Source organism: Petaurus breviceps, unplaced genomic scaffold (assembly GCF_028583685.1).
Source record: "Petaurus breviceps papuanus isolate PSGF00001 unplaced genomic scaffold, PetGlider_PUasm1.0 90667, whole genome shotgun sequence".
In the NCBI taxonomy this organism is placed as follows: Eukaryota; Metazoa; Chordata; class Mammalia; order Diprotodontia; family Petauridae; genus Petaurus; species Petaurus breviceps.
This window is the reverse complement of record NW_027187302.1, coordinates 7558838-7577622: the sequence shown is the minus strand read 5'-3', so window position 1 is coordinate 7577622 and position 18785 is coordinate 7558838. Positions and strand designations below refer to the sequence as shown.

The following is an 18785-nucleotide window of genomic DNA, read 5'->3' as shown; positions in this document are numbered from 1 at the left end:
GGAGAAACAATAGCTTTCTGATACCTTCCAGGTTAGTCTATCCCCAAAGCACTTTGCTTTGGATGGATGGATCGGACCTCATTTGAGAAGAGGCGGGAAGGAGGGAGGGGAGAGAAAAAGAGGGAGAGACTTGGCCCTTGTGTAGGATTTTACCCCTACCCCCACCCCCACCCCCCACCCGGGTGATACCGATGGTAATGCTGAGGTCAGACGTCGTTGGCTAAAAAAAGGGCAGCAAGAAACAGCGTGACTGTGGCAGGGTCGCTGGTCAGTTCTGCAGCTGCGAATGTCAATCCTACAGTCTGCCTCTTTGGGGTGGGGGCGGAGAAGGGGAGAGAGTGAGAGTGTGTGTGTTGTCTTAGACTCTACAGCATGGAGGGAAAATTCATCTATGTGTATAAAATGAACTAATGCTTTCGTGTGTGTGTGTGTGTGTGTGTGTGTGTGTGTGTGTGAAAGAGAGAGAGAGAATATTTGAGTGGCATCCTTACTTCCCATGTCTCCTGGTAGATGTAATAGTTATGATCAGTGATCAAAGTCCAAGCCAGTCTGCCTGCTGGTGATGAGGATGGTGGTAAAAGGAATGAATTTCTTTTTGGCTGCCGTAAAAAACTCCATCTCTAGTTAAAAGGGGATCAAACTGCTGAAAAGTCTCCAAAAAGAATTTTGCATTTTACCCTGAGGCCTAAGGAACAACTCTACAATTCCTAAGATTATTGTTTTTTACTCACCCAGAAGTTGTGGGGGTAGAGGAAGAGCCTTTAATTTTAAGGTCACTTGGAAAGTTCTTGATTGAAAAGGACACTGAAATTCTGTTAACTATGTAACTTAAGTGTGAAGTTTATATGTTAGCAAGGAAGTAGAAACATTTTGTATGTTTTGCACTGGGAAAATTGTACACAAATGTTTTCTGTAAAGTACTTACTGCAGGGCAAATGGATTTTTGTGAGTGTCTTGCTTTTTTAGTAGCTTTTTTTTTTTGAGAGTCCACTAACAAAGCTATAAGCTTTATACAGACAAAGTCACAAGGAATTTTTTTCCCAAGCACCATATCCTGGCAATAATTTTACACACAGTATGTTCTGCAAGTATCTTTTGTTGTTGTTCAGTTGTGGCTGACTCTTCAAGACTCCATTTGGAGTTTTCTTGGCAAAGATACTGGAGTGGTTTGCCATTTTCTTCTCTTCAAGACCCCATTTAGGTTTTCTTGACAAAGATACTGGAGAGGTTTGCCTTTTCCTTCTCCAGCTCATTTTACAGATGAGGAAGTGAGGCAAATAGGGTTAAATGACTTGCCCAGGGTCACCAAGCTAGTAAATTTCTGAGGCCAGATTTGAACTCAGAAAGATGAGTCTTCTTGACTTCAGGTCTGGTGCTCTGTCCCCTGTGCCACCTAGCTGTCCACAGGTATCCTTAATACACACTAAAATCTTGATGTAGTAGAATTTGGTATAAAGCTGGTCTCTTGTGGAAGAATTTAAATTATTGATATACTAATATAATAAAAAATAATAACTGATGTTTATGTAACATTTTATCTAAGGTTTTGTATGTAAAAAAAATAGAAAATTACCTCCCATTCTCTTTTACTGTTAATATCACTGTGATTAAGAGATAAAAGTAGCCTTAAAAAAGTTTTTTAACTCAGAATACTTTTCAAAGTTTCATGCCCACCAGAGAGGATTATTACATCTTCGTTCGCTTAAACTGGTATACCAGGCCCTTACAGCCTAGTTTAGCATGCTGGTTGTCTTATTTCCTCAGCTCAGCAGTTGGCCTTCCAGTGCTGATCTTTCAGGTCACATTTCGTGGATAAAACTGATGTCCTTTAGTTAAGTCTCTTGGGCTGCTTCCTTTAGTAATTCAATTGTCCTGACTGTGACAATCTTGGACTAATTGCATTTGTTAGCTCCTCCTAGATTCACTGGAGGCACCCTGGAGACTCAGAATGAGGACTATAGAGATTCAGGAAAGGGGTGTATTAGCATGGCACTTGAAATAGTAAATTCATAGTCTGATTCTTGGCCCTAAAGACCTGTACTTGAATGCATAGATGCAGTACTTTATTAAAACAGGACTATATCAAAAAGTAAATAATAGCAAAAAAGTCTAAACCAGCACTTTAGTAAAATAGGACTATATCAGAAAGTAAAGAATAAAAAAGAAGTCTAAACTATAACATATAGTTTATGTTATATAACCCTTAGACCTTGTTCATCAATACGTTTATCTTTGATGAGATGTGAATGGACAGTGAGCTGGGTTTAGAGTTAGGCAAGGGGAGCAGAGTGAGTTGGATTGCTTTTGAGGAAATGGCTCTATGCTTTTAATGACCTCCTGCTTCTCCATGAAGCAAGAGGCCTCTTTTTTTCTTTAAACCATCAGCATGGGGGGGCAGAATGCTGTTTGCCCAAGAGGCATAGAAGAACACAGGACCCAAAAAATTAAAGAGGAAGGTCACCCAGAGGGCAGTGGTGAGGCTCTTGGGTAGGCAGGAGCAGGCTGCTATTTATTTTTATGAAGAATTTGCACAGGCAGAGTAGCATAAGAGTTGTCACCAGGGAGATGTATATGACCAGAGGTCAGCAAGTTGTTAGCAAGAGTCAGGGTTAACTGTTAGTGGACAATCCTCATGCTTCACTGGTATTTGGAAATGTGGGGAGATTTGATCGCTGTCATTTGGGTGGATCCCTAGGTGAAAGATTAACAAGAGTCCTAAGGGATAAGACTTTGGTGAATTGTCCCTGGAGATCACAAAGAATACTTCTATCAATCAGTCACCAACTTGGAAGTGCAGAGAGGGCTGAGGGCTTAGGAAAGAAATCTACCCACCTCTTTGTTAGAGATCTGTTTATTTTGCAATTAACAAAGGATAAGGGTAAGAAGACACTTCCTGAATTTGACTTGGGGGGGGGGGAGGAAGGGAAGGACCTGAAAATTTAAGCCATAACTTTGCTCCATGGTGGTAGAATTATATTAATTTAGAGGTGATGTCACTGGTAACTAGGAATATCACATACAGGAAAACAGTGGAAATAAGCCTCCTTATGAAGTCGGTACCTGGGGACTGTCTTGAGGGTTAAATTGTCAGGTAACAGAGTCCTTTTGGTACTTTAAAACCTGTTGGATTTAGCTCAAAGGATTGTGAGGATTAAATGAAGGAGTGTAAGTAAAGTGCTTTGTGTAACTGTTATACAAATGTCAGCTGAGAGGGGATATGGTGGAAAAGGCTGGCCTTAAGCCAGGACAACTTGGCTTCAAGCTCTGCTTTTGATACATGCTTGTGTCACCTTGTACAAGTCACTCCTCCAAGCTCAGTGCCCCCAGTCAACTCCAAAACTACAAATGACAGGCAAATTGCCAGTCTATTGATGGAAAGTTTTCACGTTTTTGTTGTTCAGTCATTTCAGCCATTCCCTGTTCTTCTTGACCCCATTTGGGATTGTTTTGGCAAAGATACTAGAATAATTTGCCATTTCCTTCTCCAGCTCATTTTACAAGATAAGGAAACTGAGGCAAACAGGGGGGCAAGTGACTTGGCCAGCGTTTTGAAACTTAGTGTCTGAGTCCAGATTTGAATTCAGGAAGATGAGTCTTCCTGACTCCAGGCCTGGTACTCTAACCACTGTACCATCTAGCTGCCCATCGTAGTCATTAGTCTGGGGAAAAAAAATGTCAGCTTTTGTCATCATCATCATTATTACTACTATTGCAACATCAGTAATGTTAAATCGTCTTACCACGGGTTCTATGAAACAACAACCTCATACCAAACTCTTAGCAAGGTTCTGCTATTCATAGAAAATTTTCAATATTTAAGTGGATTTCTGATTTTTTTTATGAGGTTAACAACTCCAGTTATGCAGATTGCAACTCATCCATATCTGCCTACTTTGTGCAAGTCCTGTTAGGAATTGGTGCTCCTAAAGGATAGGTTTGATCATGTATCCCTGCGCTTCTCAAGAATCTTCAATGACTCCCCATGGCCTCTAGGTAAAATAAAAACTCTATGGCATCTGAAGTCCTGTGCTAGCATCTAAAGTCCTTTGCAATCTTGTTCCAGCCTTTATTTCCAGACTGATTTTATATTGCTTACCTTTACAAATTCTACAAATTGACTTTCTTGGCTGTTCCTCACACATGACATTCTGTTATGTCCCCCTATGCCTTGAATGTTATCCCTCCATATTTCTTTGCAGCCCTAGATGCCTTCAAAAGACCTTTTCCTGATTCCTATAATTGTTAGTATTTTCCCACCTATTTTTTGCATATATTTTATATTAATTAATGTGTAGATCAGGGATGGGGAACCTTCTGGCCATGGTCACATGTGTGTAGACTACTAAAAGGTCAGCTAAATGGAACAATGGAAAGAGTGCCAAGTCTGGAGTCAAGAAGACCTGAGTTCAGATCCAGTCTCAGACTCTAGTTATCTGATTCCAGGCAAGCCACTTAACCTTGTTTGCCTCAGTTTCCTCATTTGTAAAATGAGTGGGAGACAGAAATGGCAAACCACTTCAGTATCTTTGCCAAGAAAAACTCTAAATGGGGTCGCAAAGAGTCAGACATGACCGAAAAAGGGCTAACAACAACAGCAAAGACAATGAAACCCAGAAGAATGTGAGCTCCTTAAAGTCAGGTACTATTTCTGTCTGAAAACCCCAGGACCTAGCACAGTATTTGACAGTGCTTAATAGACTCTTGTTAGATTGGATTGAATTGAATCTGTCCTGCAAATTGTCCAAAAGGGGATCCATCCAAAGTTCTGTAGCCCTCAAAAATAAGAAAAAATCCCTGTCTCCAGATATCAATATTTTTAAAGCTACTCTGCTTGTCTTTTTTTGTCTTCTGTCTTCCACAGTTTTCCTGTCATCCTGTTATCTTCTCCCTTCTTTGCCTTGTACTTCTGTCATTCATTGACTGTCTCCTACAAGTTTATTCCCTTAAATCGTGTCTCTTTTGACCTTCTCTTCTGCTTTTGCTTTCCCTCCCCTGATTTTGATTTCTATCCCTTATGTTGTTTTCTAATTTTGTCACACTATTTTGACACTCTCCTGAAATCTGCTCTCTTTTCTCACTCTGATTCTAGTGGGAAAGTTGTTGGACATAGTACAGTATCTTTCTTTTCTGTTTTCACTTTAAGATTGACTTGAATGTGACTTTGGAGTATAGACCTTTAAACAGATTTGGGGAATTATTGTACTTGGTTGGAATCTCTAGTGGCATGCATGTCCTCTACCCAGGAATCCCTGCAGGGCCTTTCCTTCTCACTTACCACACTGGTATGTTCCAGTATTTCATACCGGGTTTTAGTATTGACCAGGAAGAGGAATATACATGTAACTTTAATTTGGGGGCTTTCAGCAATCTCTCAAATTGCTTAAAAACAGAAACTTTCTGATCTTGAAAGAATACTGTTCTTTCCACAGGTTGTAATCTTGTGTTTATATCAAATTGATGTTTACTGCAAGAAAGCATTTATTAAGTGTCTGTTGTATGCTAGGCCTTGTGCTAGGCTCTGGGGATTCTAAGACAAAAAATGGAAACAAATCTTGCTGCCCTCAAGGAGCTTACATTCTCTTTGGGAGGAAGTCTCTGACTTCCACTGGTATTTCCTGTAAGAATATTAAGAAAGAGATTCATGGGGTGGCTAGGTGGTGCAGTGAATTCTGATTTCACTGGTCCTGGAGCCAGGAGGACCTGAGTTCAAATCCCACTTAGACATCTAACACTTACTAGCCATGTGACCTTGGGCAAGTCACTTAACCCTCATTGCCCTTCCAAAAAGGCAAAAAAAGAAAAAAAGAGAGAGAGAGATTCATTTAGAAGACATAGAATTTTATAGCCAGAAGTGGACTTTAAAATCATATAATTTCACCTATATTTTATATTTTTCTTTCTAAGAAATTTTCATAACAAAAAGTCACAAACTTAAAGCATCAGCAAACAATATTTCTAATATAGAAAGAACAGAAAAATACAAAATTGTAAACTGTTGTATACTGTTTTAAAAAATATACATTAACGTTAGCATTATAACAAAACTGCCCTGCTTGTCCATGTTCCCTTTTGAACTTCCTTCTGGTCATGACCCTCTCATTTTTGCAGAGGAGGGAACGGCGGGAAAGGTCATAGAATCAGAGATTTAGAGTTGAAAAGGACATTTATAATCCAGCCCCCTTATTTTAAAGATAAGAAAACTGAGGCCATGGAGGTAAAGTGATGGGACCAGAATCACAGAAGTAAAGAATGTCAGAAGTACAATTTGCTAGTATTCATTCCGCAATACTTTACTGCCTCCTTAAGTGAGGTGACTTGCTGAAAGCAAAGGGTGGTTATGGAGGCCTTTTTTTTTTTTTTAAACAGGAAGCTAACTCAGAAACCTATTTGGTAGCTGTTAATTGAAGTAGAAGGATTCAGAGGTTTTGTCCTTTTTTTCCCCCTCCCCTCAGACACACACACACACACACACACACACACACACACACACACATACACACACATCTGGAGAGGCACCTACTGTTTCTTGCTTACTGGGGACTTAGCCAGTCAGGACCGCTTTTCCCATGGCTGAATGACTACACTGTAATCTATTATGGTGAGTGTGACTGATTATCCACTGGCATGCCTGCCACAAGTTGCCCAGCCAGTTGTCAGACACTAAACAGAGGAATGCAGGTTGTGGGTGGACAATGTGATTTTCATTTCCTGTTACCCCTCACTCATTCACAGGGAAATTTCTGATTCTCTCTGAACCAAGTGCTCACTGTGAAGTTAGGCTCGAAAATGTATTTATTTCACCTGAGAGGAGAGCTAAAATTTTCCTGATCAAGGACTGCCCCAGGTTTTTTAAGGCCAGTTCTGTGCCTTCCATTACAGACTTAAGTCACCTTTTCCATGTCCTTTCTGGGAAGCCAGACTGAGACAAGGCAGACTTTTTTTTTTCCTGTTCTCTCCCTAGCTAGGTAGATAAGACTGCTAGGGAAGTTACTGCAATTAAGGAAGTTTAGGCAAGCCACTAAAAAAATTCCATTAGATTTAATGACTTTTAGGCAGACACGTTGACTTTGGGCTGTATTCTACATGCCAAAAAATAATAATAATAACAAGGATAGGAGTTAAAGCGTAACAGATAATAGAAAATAAATTTCCTTCACAAAATTTTCCCAGATCAGTTTTATAACTCGAAATAGGGACTGTATTCATTCATATCTGTTTACCTAAGTATTCAGTCAGTTTTCTCTTATATAAAATGAGGGCATTGGAGTAGGGGCACTTGGAATGTCCTTTCCAGGCCTGAATCTATGATTTGGACTTCCTTAGCTTATACTACAATACATGCCTTCTCTGTCAAGATTTATGGCTATGTTTGAATAGGGAGAATGAAAGCTCCCTGAGACCAAGAACTATTTCATGTTTGAATTTCAATCCCTGGCACCTAGCACAGCTCCTGATACCATTTGGGGCCCTTAATAAATGATTGTTTTGATTGAATTGAATCTCCGAAAATTGAAATTTTCAGCAGCTTGTTGAAAAGCAGGCACTTCAAGTTGCTGAATAAACTGTCTTTGGTTATTTGTAGGGACTAAATCTTTTCTTTGCAAACTCAACCAGAAAGTGATTTTCTTCTTCAGCGGATTTCATTACTGTTAACCAATTCATCTTATTATTATCCTTTGAAAGTCATTAAAGATAATTGTCCCTTGGCCTTCTAATAATGGAACTACAACCCATAGGAAGTCTACACAGTAAATAAGGAAGATGGCAAAGATTAGGACAAATGCCTGACTAACCTAAATGACCTTTTGTTGAGTAGGAGGTTCTTTCCCTCCCATTCTGTGATTGCCAGAAATCTATTTAGTACAGTCTATTCAGGCACAGAGGTGAGGCTGATCTAGCTTGGGATTCCTCCTAGATCCTGAATATTTTAATCATTTTCATAGGTTTTTTTTCTTTGAAACATTTTTGATTGATATCTTTTGGATTTACATAGTTTTCATTTCCCAATATATCCCTGTCTTCTCTTCTATCCATGGACCCAACCCCTGTAAGAGCGAATAAAAGGAAATAGAAATATGGCTCAGTAAAACCAACTCACACATCAACCCAATCTGATAGTATATGTAGTGTTTTTTGCTTGTAGTCCCCCAACTCTACAAAGAAGAGAGGTTTTGTAAATAAACAAGCAAAAAAGAGATAAATAGATATTCAAAGCAGTTAAGTGATTTGACAAAGCTTGAAATATATATGTATATTCATAGACTTTGGGCTCACTTTGCCAACTTATATTCACGCTAGCAGGTATGGTCCCCAGAGTTAAGTTACCTCCCCTCTCAGGATTCTTGGGGTAACCTTGAGTGGTTAGAAGATTGTTTTTCTTTTATTAAAACCCTCATGAGTCCCCCATTAATGTTCTTCTCCCACTGATTATTAGTTGGTGTCAATAAGCCAACCAGACTTTTAGAAACAGGCACTAAGGTGCTGTAGTAAGAACTGTAGGCACAAATGTTCTCAAACAACCCCTTCCTCCCACAAAAAAAGAATAAAAATAAAATCAAGAACATACTCTACCGCAAGTACATATAAAGTTGAGGGGGAAATGGACTCAGTCTTACAGAGCTCATGTGGCAAAGGTATGAACTTGCAGCTTCTGATTATTAGAAACAGAAAATTTCTTTTCTTTTTTTTAACATTCTTTTTTATTGCTATTCTTTGGAGTTTTAAAAATTAATTCATTACTTTTCAGTTTTCAACATTCTCTTTTATAAAATTTTGAGTTCTAAATTTCCCTCCTCCCTCCACTCTCTCCTCCCCAAGATGGCATGCAATCTGATATAGTCTATACATGTATGATCATATTAAACATATTTCTACCATGTTGTGAAGGAAGAATCAGAACAAAAGGGAAAAACCATGAGAAAGAAAAAACAAAAAACAACAACAAAAAGAAAATAATATGCTTCAAAAAAGCACAGAGTCTTGATGAAATTCTCCATAAAAAAAAAAAAAGTACGGTGTGACCTTCTGCTGGGCTCCTTATAGAATCCTGAAGCTGCCTTTTCTCAGTATGCCTAATTTGTCTTCTGCTCCCAGTCAACATGCCGCTCTCTGACACTGCTGTTCCAGGGACCCTCATAGGACACTTTTTGAGAGTCCTAAATCTTCCATTCTTTTGAGGTTTTTAGGGTCTTCCTCTGGTCAAAGACAGGGTAGAGAAGAGACTGAGGCTCCCTCCCCTCCTGGTGCCTTGCCCCAAATGATTCCTTTTCAGGAGTTTGGCTAGAATTATTTCCACTGCAGAGTCACTTTTGAATGGTCAGGTTCTGAACTGGCTTGATATTTTTATACAAGCCCCATAGGACATGACTGAGTCCCTTTAGTCGGCCCCAATATATTATTTTTGTGTAATGTCATTTCATTTCATCCAATGGCTTTCATTCCTTCCAAATTAACCAAGGCCTTTTCTCAATTTCTGCCTTTAATTGATTGATTCACCAGCATTATTTTTTTTTTGCTTTTTGGAGGGCAATTGGGGTTGAGTGACTTGCTCAAGGTTACACAGCTAGTTTTTGTGTTAAGTGTCTGAGGCCAGATTTGAACTCAGGTCCTCCTGACTCCAGGGCCGGTGCTCTATTCACTGTGCCACCTAGCCACCCCCACTAGCATTATTTTTAAGGACTAAGGTTACTTGATGTGGGGTGAGGTTGATTCATTAATTCAGTCAACCCACACTCTTACAAATGTGGTGCTTCAGTTGAGGAGAACATCTTTTCCTTTAAGATAAAATCTTTAGTAATACACCATCAGACACATCCTTAGCCTTTGAGTTTTCAGTTTTAAACTCGTAGAAACTTTCACAGTTTTGCTATGAGAACATAGGAAATGTAGTGTAGTAGATAGAAAAAACAGTAACAGATTGTGTTCTTGGCTCTGACTTTTGACTTGACTTGAATTTGAACAAATCACAGAATCAGAACTGGAAATCCAGCCAGATGCTTTCAGGCAAGTAAGTGAATATTCAACCAGAAGGTTAAATATGTCTATCAAGGTTCTTCTTCATTGAGGCAGCTAGGTGGCGCAGTGAATAGAGCATCAGCCGGCCCTGGAGTCAGGAGGACCTGAGTTCAAATCTGGTCTCAGACACTTAATACACACACACACACACACACACACACACACACACACTAGCTGTGTGACCTTGGGTAAGTCACTTAACCCCAATTGCCCTCCAAAAAGGAAAAGAAAAGTAAAAGGTTCTTTCTTCATGGCTGTTGAGAGAGAGAGGGAGGACACTCTCATGTTTCCCTCCACACATACACACCCCATTTCTCTTTTTTCTCTCTTTCCTCCTTCCTTCCTCTTCCTTTCCTGTTCCTTCTCTTCCTTGCATTCTTGTCCCACTATTCCCTCTTTCTTTTTCTTCTCTGACTAGGGCTCATTTATTCTTTCATTCATTCCACAAACACTGAAATACCTTCTGTGTGAAAAACACTACGAGGGACTGGAGTAGAAACAAAGTTCATTTTAAAAAATAGTAAAAAGCTTCTATAAAACTAATGTAAGAGAGAGAGAAGACATGAAGACAATGTAAAATATTATGTAAGGGCACTAGAATATTAGAAAAAAGTACAGTGAGAGATTTGAAGGGGAGAATATCATTTGAATGATAATTTTTTTCTTTATAAAAATAATGTCTGTCTCTAAAATATAACTTTATTGTCTTTATGTCACCAATATTTCCCACTGTTTTCCTTCTTCTCCCCCTTTCCAGAGAACCATACATCATAATACAAATATGAATGAAGGAAGGGGGGAAAAGTTCTGGAAAACTTAAGTAATATATCAAAAAAGTCTAAGATTTTAGTATCACTATTCAGTATTCCATACCCATTGTCCTTCCATTGTGCAAAGGTATCTTCTCATACCTCTTCATTGAGGCCAAGCTCAAGCATTATAATTTCACAATATTCAGCTTCAGTTATTTTGTCGTTGTTATTTCCATTTGTATTGTTATAGCCATTATATATGGGGAGCTAGGTAGTAAAGTAGATAGGGCGCCAGGCCTGGAGTGCAAGATTTCAGTTCACATGAGGCCTCAGACACTTAACTAGTTGTGTGACCTTGGGCAAGTCACTTAACCCTGTTTGCCTCAGTTTCCTTGTTGGTAAATTGAGCTGGAGGAAGAAATGGTGAACCACCGAAGTATCTTTTCCAATAAAACCTCAAATGGGGTCATGAAAGGTCAGACAGTGAAATGACTAAACAAAGTCATTATGTTTATTGTTTTTCTGATTCTGCTTATTTTACTCAATATAAATTGATATAAGTTGTTTCCATGTGTCTCTGTATTTATCATGTTCTAAGTGTCTGATTGCTTAGCAATATTTCATTACTTTCATGTACCACAGTTTGTTTAGCTATTACTCAATTGATGAGCGTCTAATTTGTTTCTAGTTCTCTGCTACCACAAAAAGTGTTGCTTTAAATATTGTGTTGTATTTGGGATCCTTCTTTTTTATCACTACCTCCTTAGGATGTATGCTTAGCAGTGGAATCTCTGGGTTGAAGGGTATGGATCTTTTAGTCACTTTATTTGTATAATCCCAGATTTCTTTTCAGAATGGTTGTACCATTTCACAGCTCCACCAATAATACATTACTGTGTCTATTTTTCCATAACCCCTCCAACACTATTTTCATCTTTTGTCATTTTTGCCAATTTGCTTGGTATGAAACAAAACCTCAGCAGTGTTTTGATTTACATTTCCTTTATTAGTGATTCAAAACATTCTTTCATAGGACATTTAATAATTTGCACTTCTTTTGAGGAATATTTGTTCATAACTTTTGATCACTTACCTATTGGGAAATGACCTTTGTTCTGAAATATTACTTTTAGTTGTCTATATATCTTGGATATCACACACTTAATAGAGATAATTAATAGAAATATTTTTCCTAGTTATCACTTCCCTTATCCCAGTTGCATTAATTTTGTAGGCACAAAAACTTTTTCAATTCCATGTAATCAAAATTACCAGTTTGATCTTTTATGATTGCCTTTATCCCAGGCAAGTCTTTCCAGGTCTCTGCAGCTACTATTGACTTTCCTTCTGAGATTGCCTTATATCTACTTTGAATCTATCTCATTTGTAACTAGTTGTTTTTGAGATTGTCTCTCTCTTCAGAGATCCTGGAGGGCAGGGATTATTTTTATTTTTCTTTCTAATCCCAGTGTTTAGCACGGAACCTGGTACATCATAAGTGCTTAATAAATATTTGTGGACTGTTCACTGATAAGGATTCACCCCTACCCATAGCAGAGAAAGATATTATGATCTGCTTCTCTTACAGATTTTTCATGGTATGATCTTATAATGGCCAGGTCACATTCATTTTGAGTTTTTGGAATGTGATGTAAAATAGTTGGGCTAAGCCTAATTTAGGCCAGATTGCTTTCCAGTTTTCCCAGCAGTTCTTATCAGATAGGGAATTCTTCCCTAGGTAATTTTATGTTTGGGAGTTTATTGAATTATGGGTTGTTGAATTAAATTATTCTGATTCATCTTTGTCAAATTTATTCCATAGATCTACATTTCTGTTTTTTAACCAATACCAAATGGTTCTTTGAAGGTTGCTGCTTTATAATATAGTATGAGGTCTGGAAGTGCATTGTTCCTTTCATTCCTACCTTTTTATTTTTATACTTTGGTTCCTTTTATTTTCATTATTCCTACCTTTTTCATTATCAACAATTGTTAGCGGATTTTAGGAATTACTGATAACCAAGATATTTTAACTACTTCCAAAGGTTGAAATGAATCACCATAGTCAAAGACAGAAGACCTTCTTGGAGTTGCACTTTTTGATTGGTGGGGGTAAAAATAAGAGACATGTGAGTAGAAACCCCCAACAATGTTTTCTTTACTATCTCCAGGCCATAAAATCAAGTACACTAAAACTTTAGCTGTAGGTCACTCAAGCAAAGAGAAGGAAACTGATGAGGAGAGAATCCCTTGCCACCTTGCCACAGTAGGACAGATCACTGTTTATTTTTATTGTCTGTCACATTTCCTCTGTGTGAAATGAATTTTTAGCATTAGAGACATGGCCCCAATGGCACCAGCACCACCACCAACAAACTGATCTGCAGTAAGGCAAGACAGCTGAGCCAAAGCAGAGCCAATGGAAGAGACAGGAAATGGCATGAGCAAAGAGGAAGAGACCCTCACCACCACAAAATGATTTTTTCTTCCCTCAGGCAGAGACAGATGCCTCAGAACCCATGTCTAAGAGCTACATCTTTGAAGAGTAGCATCCTTCCAGGGTACTACAGGCCCTGTCTGTAGCCTGATCCTTCCACCATTTTTCAGGAACTGCTGTTGTTAACCCTGTAGCCCCATCCTTCTTAGTAGCTACAAGTACCTGTGACTTCCTCTCTCCCCCTAAAAAAGCTCTCACTATCAATGTCATTGGTACCATCAGATAGTTCAATGTCAAAGGGATATGGTTTTATCATTCACAGTGAAGGAGATATGTTTGCATATCAGCTTCATTTCCCTTCTGCACTCTGGCATAATTGGATACCTTACCATATAGAACACCTGGTCTTAACATCTGCCCTGTTGTTGTGCCCTGAGAACCATTGGGCCAATGGCTATCTGTCCTCATTCTGTGTCTTTTTGGACCAGTAGGCCTCACTCTGCATTCTCTGGTCCAGTGGACATCAAACTTTATTGATTATATACCCTTATTAGTAAAAAGATTTTAGTGTGAACTCCCAATATGTGTATGTGTATGTATATGTATGTGTGTATCTAAAATGTGTGTGTGTACACACACCCACACATCTTTTTATGACTGAGATTTTGTGGTTTAATTTACTTCTCTACATAAATCCTTGTCTATATTCCCATTAAGAAACAAGATTGGGGTCTTTACTAATGAGTCCTGTTTTCTCATTATATGGACAAAATATTTAAGCTTCATCTCTGGTATTTGTCTTTCCAAGGAGTAGTTGAATTAATTAATTACTGACTTATTTTATCTCATAACTGTCTAAAGGACTCTCAGAAGTCTTCTTCAGCACCACAACTTGAAAGTGTTGATTCTGTGGCACTCAGCTTTCCTTATAGTTCAAATCTCACAGCCATACATTACTATTGTTTTTTTTTTAAACATACCTTTGACTGTACAGAACTTTTTTTGGCAAGGTGATGTCTCTGCTTTTTAGTATGCTATCCAGATTTGCCATAGCTTTCCTTCCAAGGAAAAAATCTCTTTTAATTTCATGGCTGCAGTCACTGTCTGCAGTGATCTCTGACTGCAAGAATATAAAATTGGACACTGCTTCTGTTTCTGCTCCCTCTTTTTGCCAGGAAGTGATGGAACCAGTGGCCATGATCTTAGTTTTTTAATGTTAAACTTCAAGTCAGCTTTTATACTTTCCTCTTTCACCTTCATCAAGAAGATTCTTAATTCTTCACTTTCTGCCATCAAAGTGGTATGTTATCTGCATATCTAAGATTGTTGAGATTTCTCCTGGCAATCTTGATTACTGGAGTGGTTTGCCATTTCCTTCTCCAGTTCATTTTATAGATGAGGAAACTGAGGCAAACAGGGTTAAATGACTTGCCTGAGGTCACACAGCTATTGTGTTGTCTAAGTTCAGATTTGAACTCAAAAAGATGAGTCTTCCTGACTCTAGGCCCCGCTTTCTATCCACTGTACCACCTAGCTGTCTTTGTAACTTAAGCCCCCTACCTTTCTAGTCTTCTTAGACCTTAATCCCTCTTATATGTATTTTTTGACCCAGTGACCCTGGCCTCTTAGTTTTTATACAAACAAGAAACTATCCCTAGTCTCTGGGCACTTTTTCTGGCCACTGCCTATACCTGGAAAGCTCTCCATCCATTACTTTACCTGTTGACCTCCCTAGCTTCCTTTAAACTCCATCTAGAATCCCATTTTTTTACAGGAAGCCTTTCTCAACCCTTCTTAATTCTAGTCTCCTCCCTTCTGTTAATTATTTACTATTTTTCTTATATATAGCTTGCTTTGTACATGCTTGTTTTTATGTTGTCTCCACATTAGTTTATAAGTTCCTTGAGGTCAAGCACTTTATTTTGCCTCTTTTTGTATCTCTAGTACTTAGTATATTGCCGAGCAAATAGTAGGTTCTTAATAAATGTTTATTAATTGATTGATTATTCATTCAGCTGAGTTCTGGCATAAGGGGAAAATGACAGATTATCAGTGATGTTAGACTCTTTGGAATTTCACTGATAAATCTCATCTTCATTAATTAAAAAAAGGATAAATACTGACTTAATTGCTGCCTGCCAATCCGTCCTTTTCTGTTTCACATGATTATGATTTGTCCCGCCTATGCCCCCTCAATTCACTATGTTATTGATTTATAACTTGTGATAACTTGATGTGAGTGAATACCATCAACTCAATGCTGGAAGTGAGAGAAAGAAAAGGGAAGTGGGAGATCTCGTGTACTATTTCAGTTGAAGAAATAAGGAAATAGAATGCTTTAAGTAGTAGGCATGATCCTTTTAGACAAGATTGCTAAGCTTTAGTTTTATGAATTTAGGTCTTCCTGAAAAGGAATGATTCGCTGATACCACACCTTAGGTGCTCTGCCAAATGTCATGTCATAAACAGGGACCCTGCAAATCAGCTTGTATACTTTGATATCAGCAGTCTCCCAGGTGCCTACTCCTTTGTTTAATTATTCTCTTTCTTCTAATTCTGTCTTCTTCCTAAATAACACAGAAGGATAAGGGGGAGAGGAGAGATCATTACTTAAAAGAAAATAATCTGCAGAAATCACTTCTTTATGATAAACTTTTAAATAAATAGCTAATTAATATTTTCCTTTTTTAAGTGGAAATGAGAATCATTCAAGATATACCAGTCTTTGAAATGAATTATTTTATAGGTAATTTGTTTTTGTTTTTCCTATTTTCATTTTGACTAATAGTTCATTAGTTAATTAGTTAATCTGTTAAATGCCCACTAAATGCCAGATACTGTGTTGGTGCCAGAAATCATAGCTCTAGGGTTCAGCATTGATCTCCTTCCTGAACCCAACACACTTATTAGACACCTTGTTCTTTTCGAAAGAATTTTAAAATTCTAAACTTAATATTAAAAAAGAGCATTTCCATACATAGAACACAAAAAGAATTCTGTATGGAACCGTGACTATTTTATATTACTTGCATTTTTAGAAATGTACAATAAAATTCTACATGTTACTTCAACAATTATTCTGTTTGACCTGTTCTCTTCAGTGCATTTTAAAAATGTTGCAATGGACCCCTTTCTTTGATATAACTTGCTTGCTCCTTCCCCCAATTTCTCTCCCTCCCCCCAATTAATCTAGAGTAAAAAGTTGGTGGGGGGAGTTTGTAACTAGTAATAGCAAAGCAAAATGAATCCGTACTGTGGTTGTGTTAAAAAATTCACGACTAACTTGTGTCCATAACTCCTCTGTTAAGGGGTGGTTAATGCATCATTCTAAGTTTTCTGGAGACAGTTTTGATCAGAGCATTTACATCCTTCAAAACCGCTTTTCTTAACTGTGTTGTCTTTCTATGGTTTTTTTTCTCCCCTCTTCGTTCTGCTCACTTCACTTTGCAACGTACTATTTTGGGTTCTCCAAAGTAGCTTTTGTTATTTCTTATGGCACAAAATTCCATTACATTCTTAAAATAATTTACTTAACCTTAATTATATTAATTTTAGTTCTTGATTTTATATTTGATTGGTCTCTAATTCTTTCATGTGTAAGAAGACTGTCTTCCCAACAACACTTAAGATCATAATAAGATGAAAAAGCATGTGAAGTTCATGGATCTGTACACAGGGAGGGGGTACCCATGTGATAAGATCCATTGAAATTGAAATAATTGAGGGGTACTTCCATCTTCTTGGCAGAGGTGGGAGTGGATGCAGAATACAGCATCTACTGTCAGATTTTTTTTCTGTTATGATTATTAGTTTTGCTATAAACTATTTTTTTAAAAATTTGTCATAAGGGATGGTTCTCTGAGAAGGGAAGGGGATATGTAAAAACAAAAGGTGACAAAATTTATTTTAAAAAAGAAATATTGAAGTACAAATGTTAACATCCATCTACCTTCATAATTGTTTTTCATATCCTCCTGTCTGGTTTGAACAGAAGTTTTTTTCAGTTCACTTTTCTATATCCCAGGTTCAGATGCCAAAATTATAAGGTGATATATTACATACATACTATAAAGCATGACACATGGAATTTTTTGCTTTTACCAAGTCTTAACATGTACTCTTAAAAATCAGTTTTGAAAAAATATGAAATTAAAATATAAATGAAGGAAAGAGGAAAATAAAGGGCTATAATAGGTAAGGGAGGGAAGTAATGAATAAACCCAGGGCAAAAAAAGAAAATACTAGTGTGGTATGTATCCATGTTTTTCTTTTTTTTCTTTAAAAGTCCCCTCCCTATCCTGCTATACTATATATTGATTCTTATATATAATGAACAAATATGGTCAGAAAGGCTGCTTCAGAGCAGAAGAGTAGTATAATCGTAAAGTTTAAAACTAATGGAAATCCTTTGAAGTCGATTTTTTATTCTAAATTCAAATTTCATTTTATTTTCAAGTCTGTATTCCCTTCCCCCACTTTTGGCCTCCTCATTGAGAAAGCAAGAAAAATAGAACCTGATACAAATGTGTAGTCAAGCAAAACAGACTCCCCTTATTGTCCCTTCCCCCCCCCCAAAAAAATTAATATACCTCAGTTTGCACTCTGAGTCTCTATATGGAAGTGAAAAATGTATTTCATCATGAATCCTTTGGAATTGTGGTTGACTATTGTATCGATCAGAATTTCTAAGTTTTTCATTGTTCATCTCTATGATACTGTAATTATTGCACTCTAGTTCTCACTTCTTGTTGTATCAGTTCAAACAGGTCATTGTGTTGATCAGTTACTAAGTCTTTCAGAGTTGATTATCTTTATGTTATTGCTGTTACTGTGTAGATTGTTCTCCTGGGTCTACCCATTTCACTTTGCATCAGTTCGTACAGGTCTTCCCAGATCTTTTTGGAGCTATCCCCTTTATCATTTCTTATAGCATAGTAATATTCCATCACATTATGTACCATACTTGTTCAGCCATTCCCCAATTATTGGATATCCCCTCAGTTTCCAATTCTTTGCCACTACAAAAAGAGATGTGATATATATGAAGACCTTTTCCTCTTTTTCTGATCTCTTCATAGTATATATAGGCCTAGTGGCAGTATTGTTGGGTCAAAGGATATGTACAGTTCAGTAATTTGGGGGGCATACTTCCAAATTAATTTTCCAAATGGTAGGACCAATTTACAGTTCCACCAGCAGTACATTAAAGTTCTTATTTCCACAACCCCCTCCAAAGTGTCATTTTCCCTTTTTTTGGTCAAACTTTGCCAATTTCATGGATTTGAGGAAGAAATACCTCAGAGTTGTTTTAATTTGAATTTCTCTAATTATTAGTGGTTTAAAGCATTTTTATATGACTTTTGATAATTTGTATTTCTTCCTCTGAAAAATTCTATTCTTATTTCTCTAATTATTAGTGATTTAAAGCATTTTTATATGACTTTTGATAACTTGTATTTCTTCCTCTGAAAAATGTCTATTCTTAGCCTTTGAAGTCTAGATAATTGAATCCAGCATAGCTGGAGCTTTGTCTCTTTATGCTCCTGCCTCCTACCCTTTATTTAATAATTGACCCAAACCAG

At 37.5% G+C, this 18785-nt stretch overlaps 1 protein-coding gene across 1 annotated transcript in view; it reads left to right on the top strand.

The window, feature by feature from the left end:
• The window catches only part of RRAGD (Ras related GTP binding D), a 60538-nt gene that overhangs the window by 677 nt on the left and 41076 nt on the right, over nt 1-18785 (top strand). The window contains exons 1-2 of the mRNA XM_069065131.1: nt 1-12; nt 549-574. The exon at nt 1-12 is cut by the window's left edge and continues 677 nt beyond it. Of these exons, the coding sequence (XP_068921232.1) occupies nt 1-12; nt 549-574 (38 nt within the window). The remainder of the gene's footprint in view (nt 13-548; nt 575-18785) is intronic.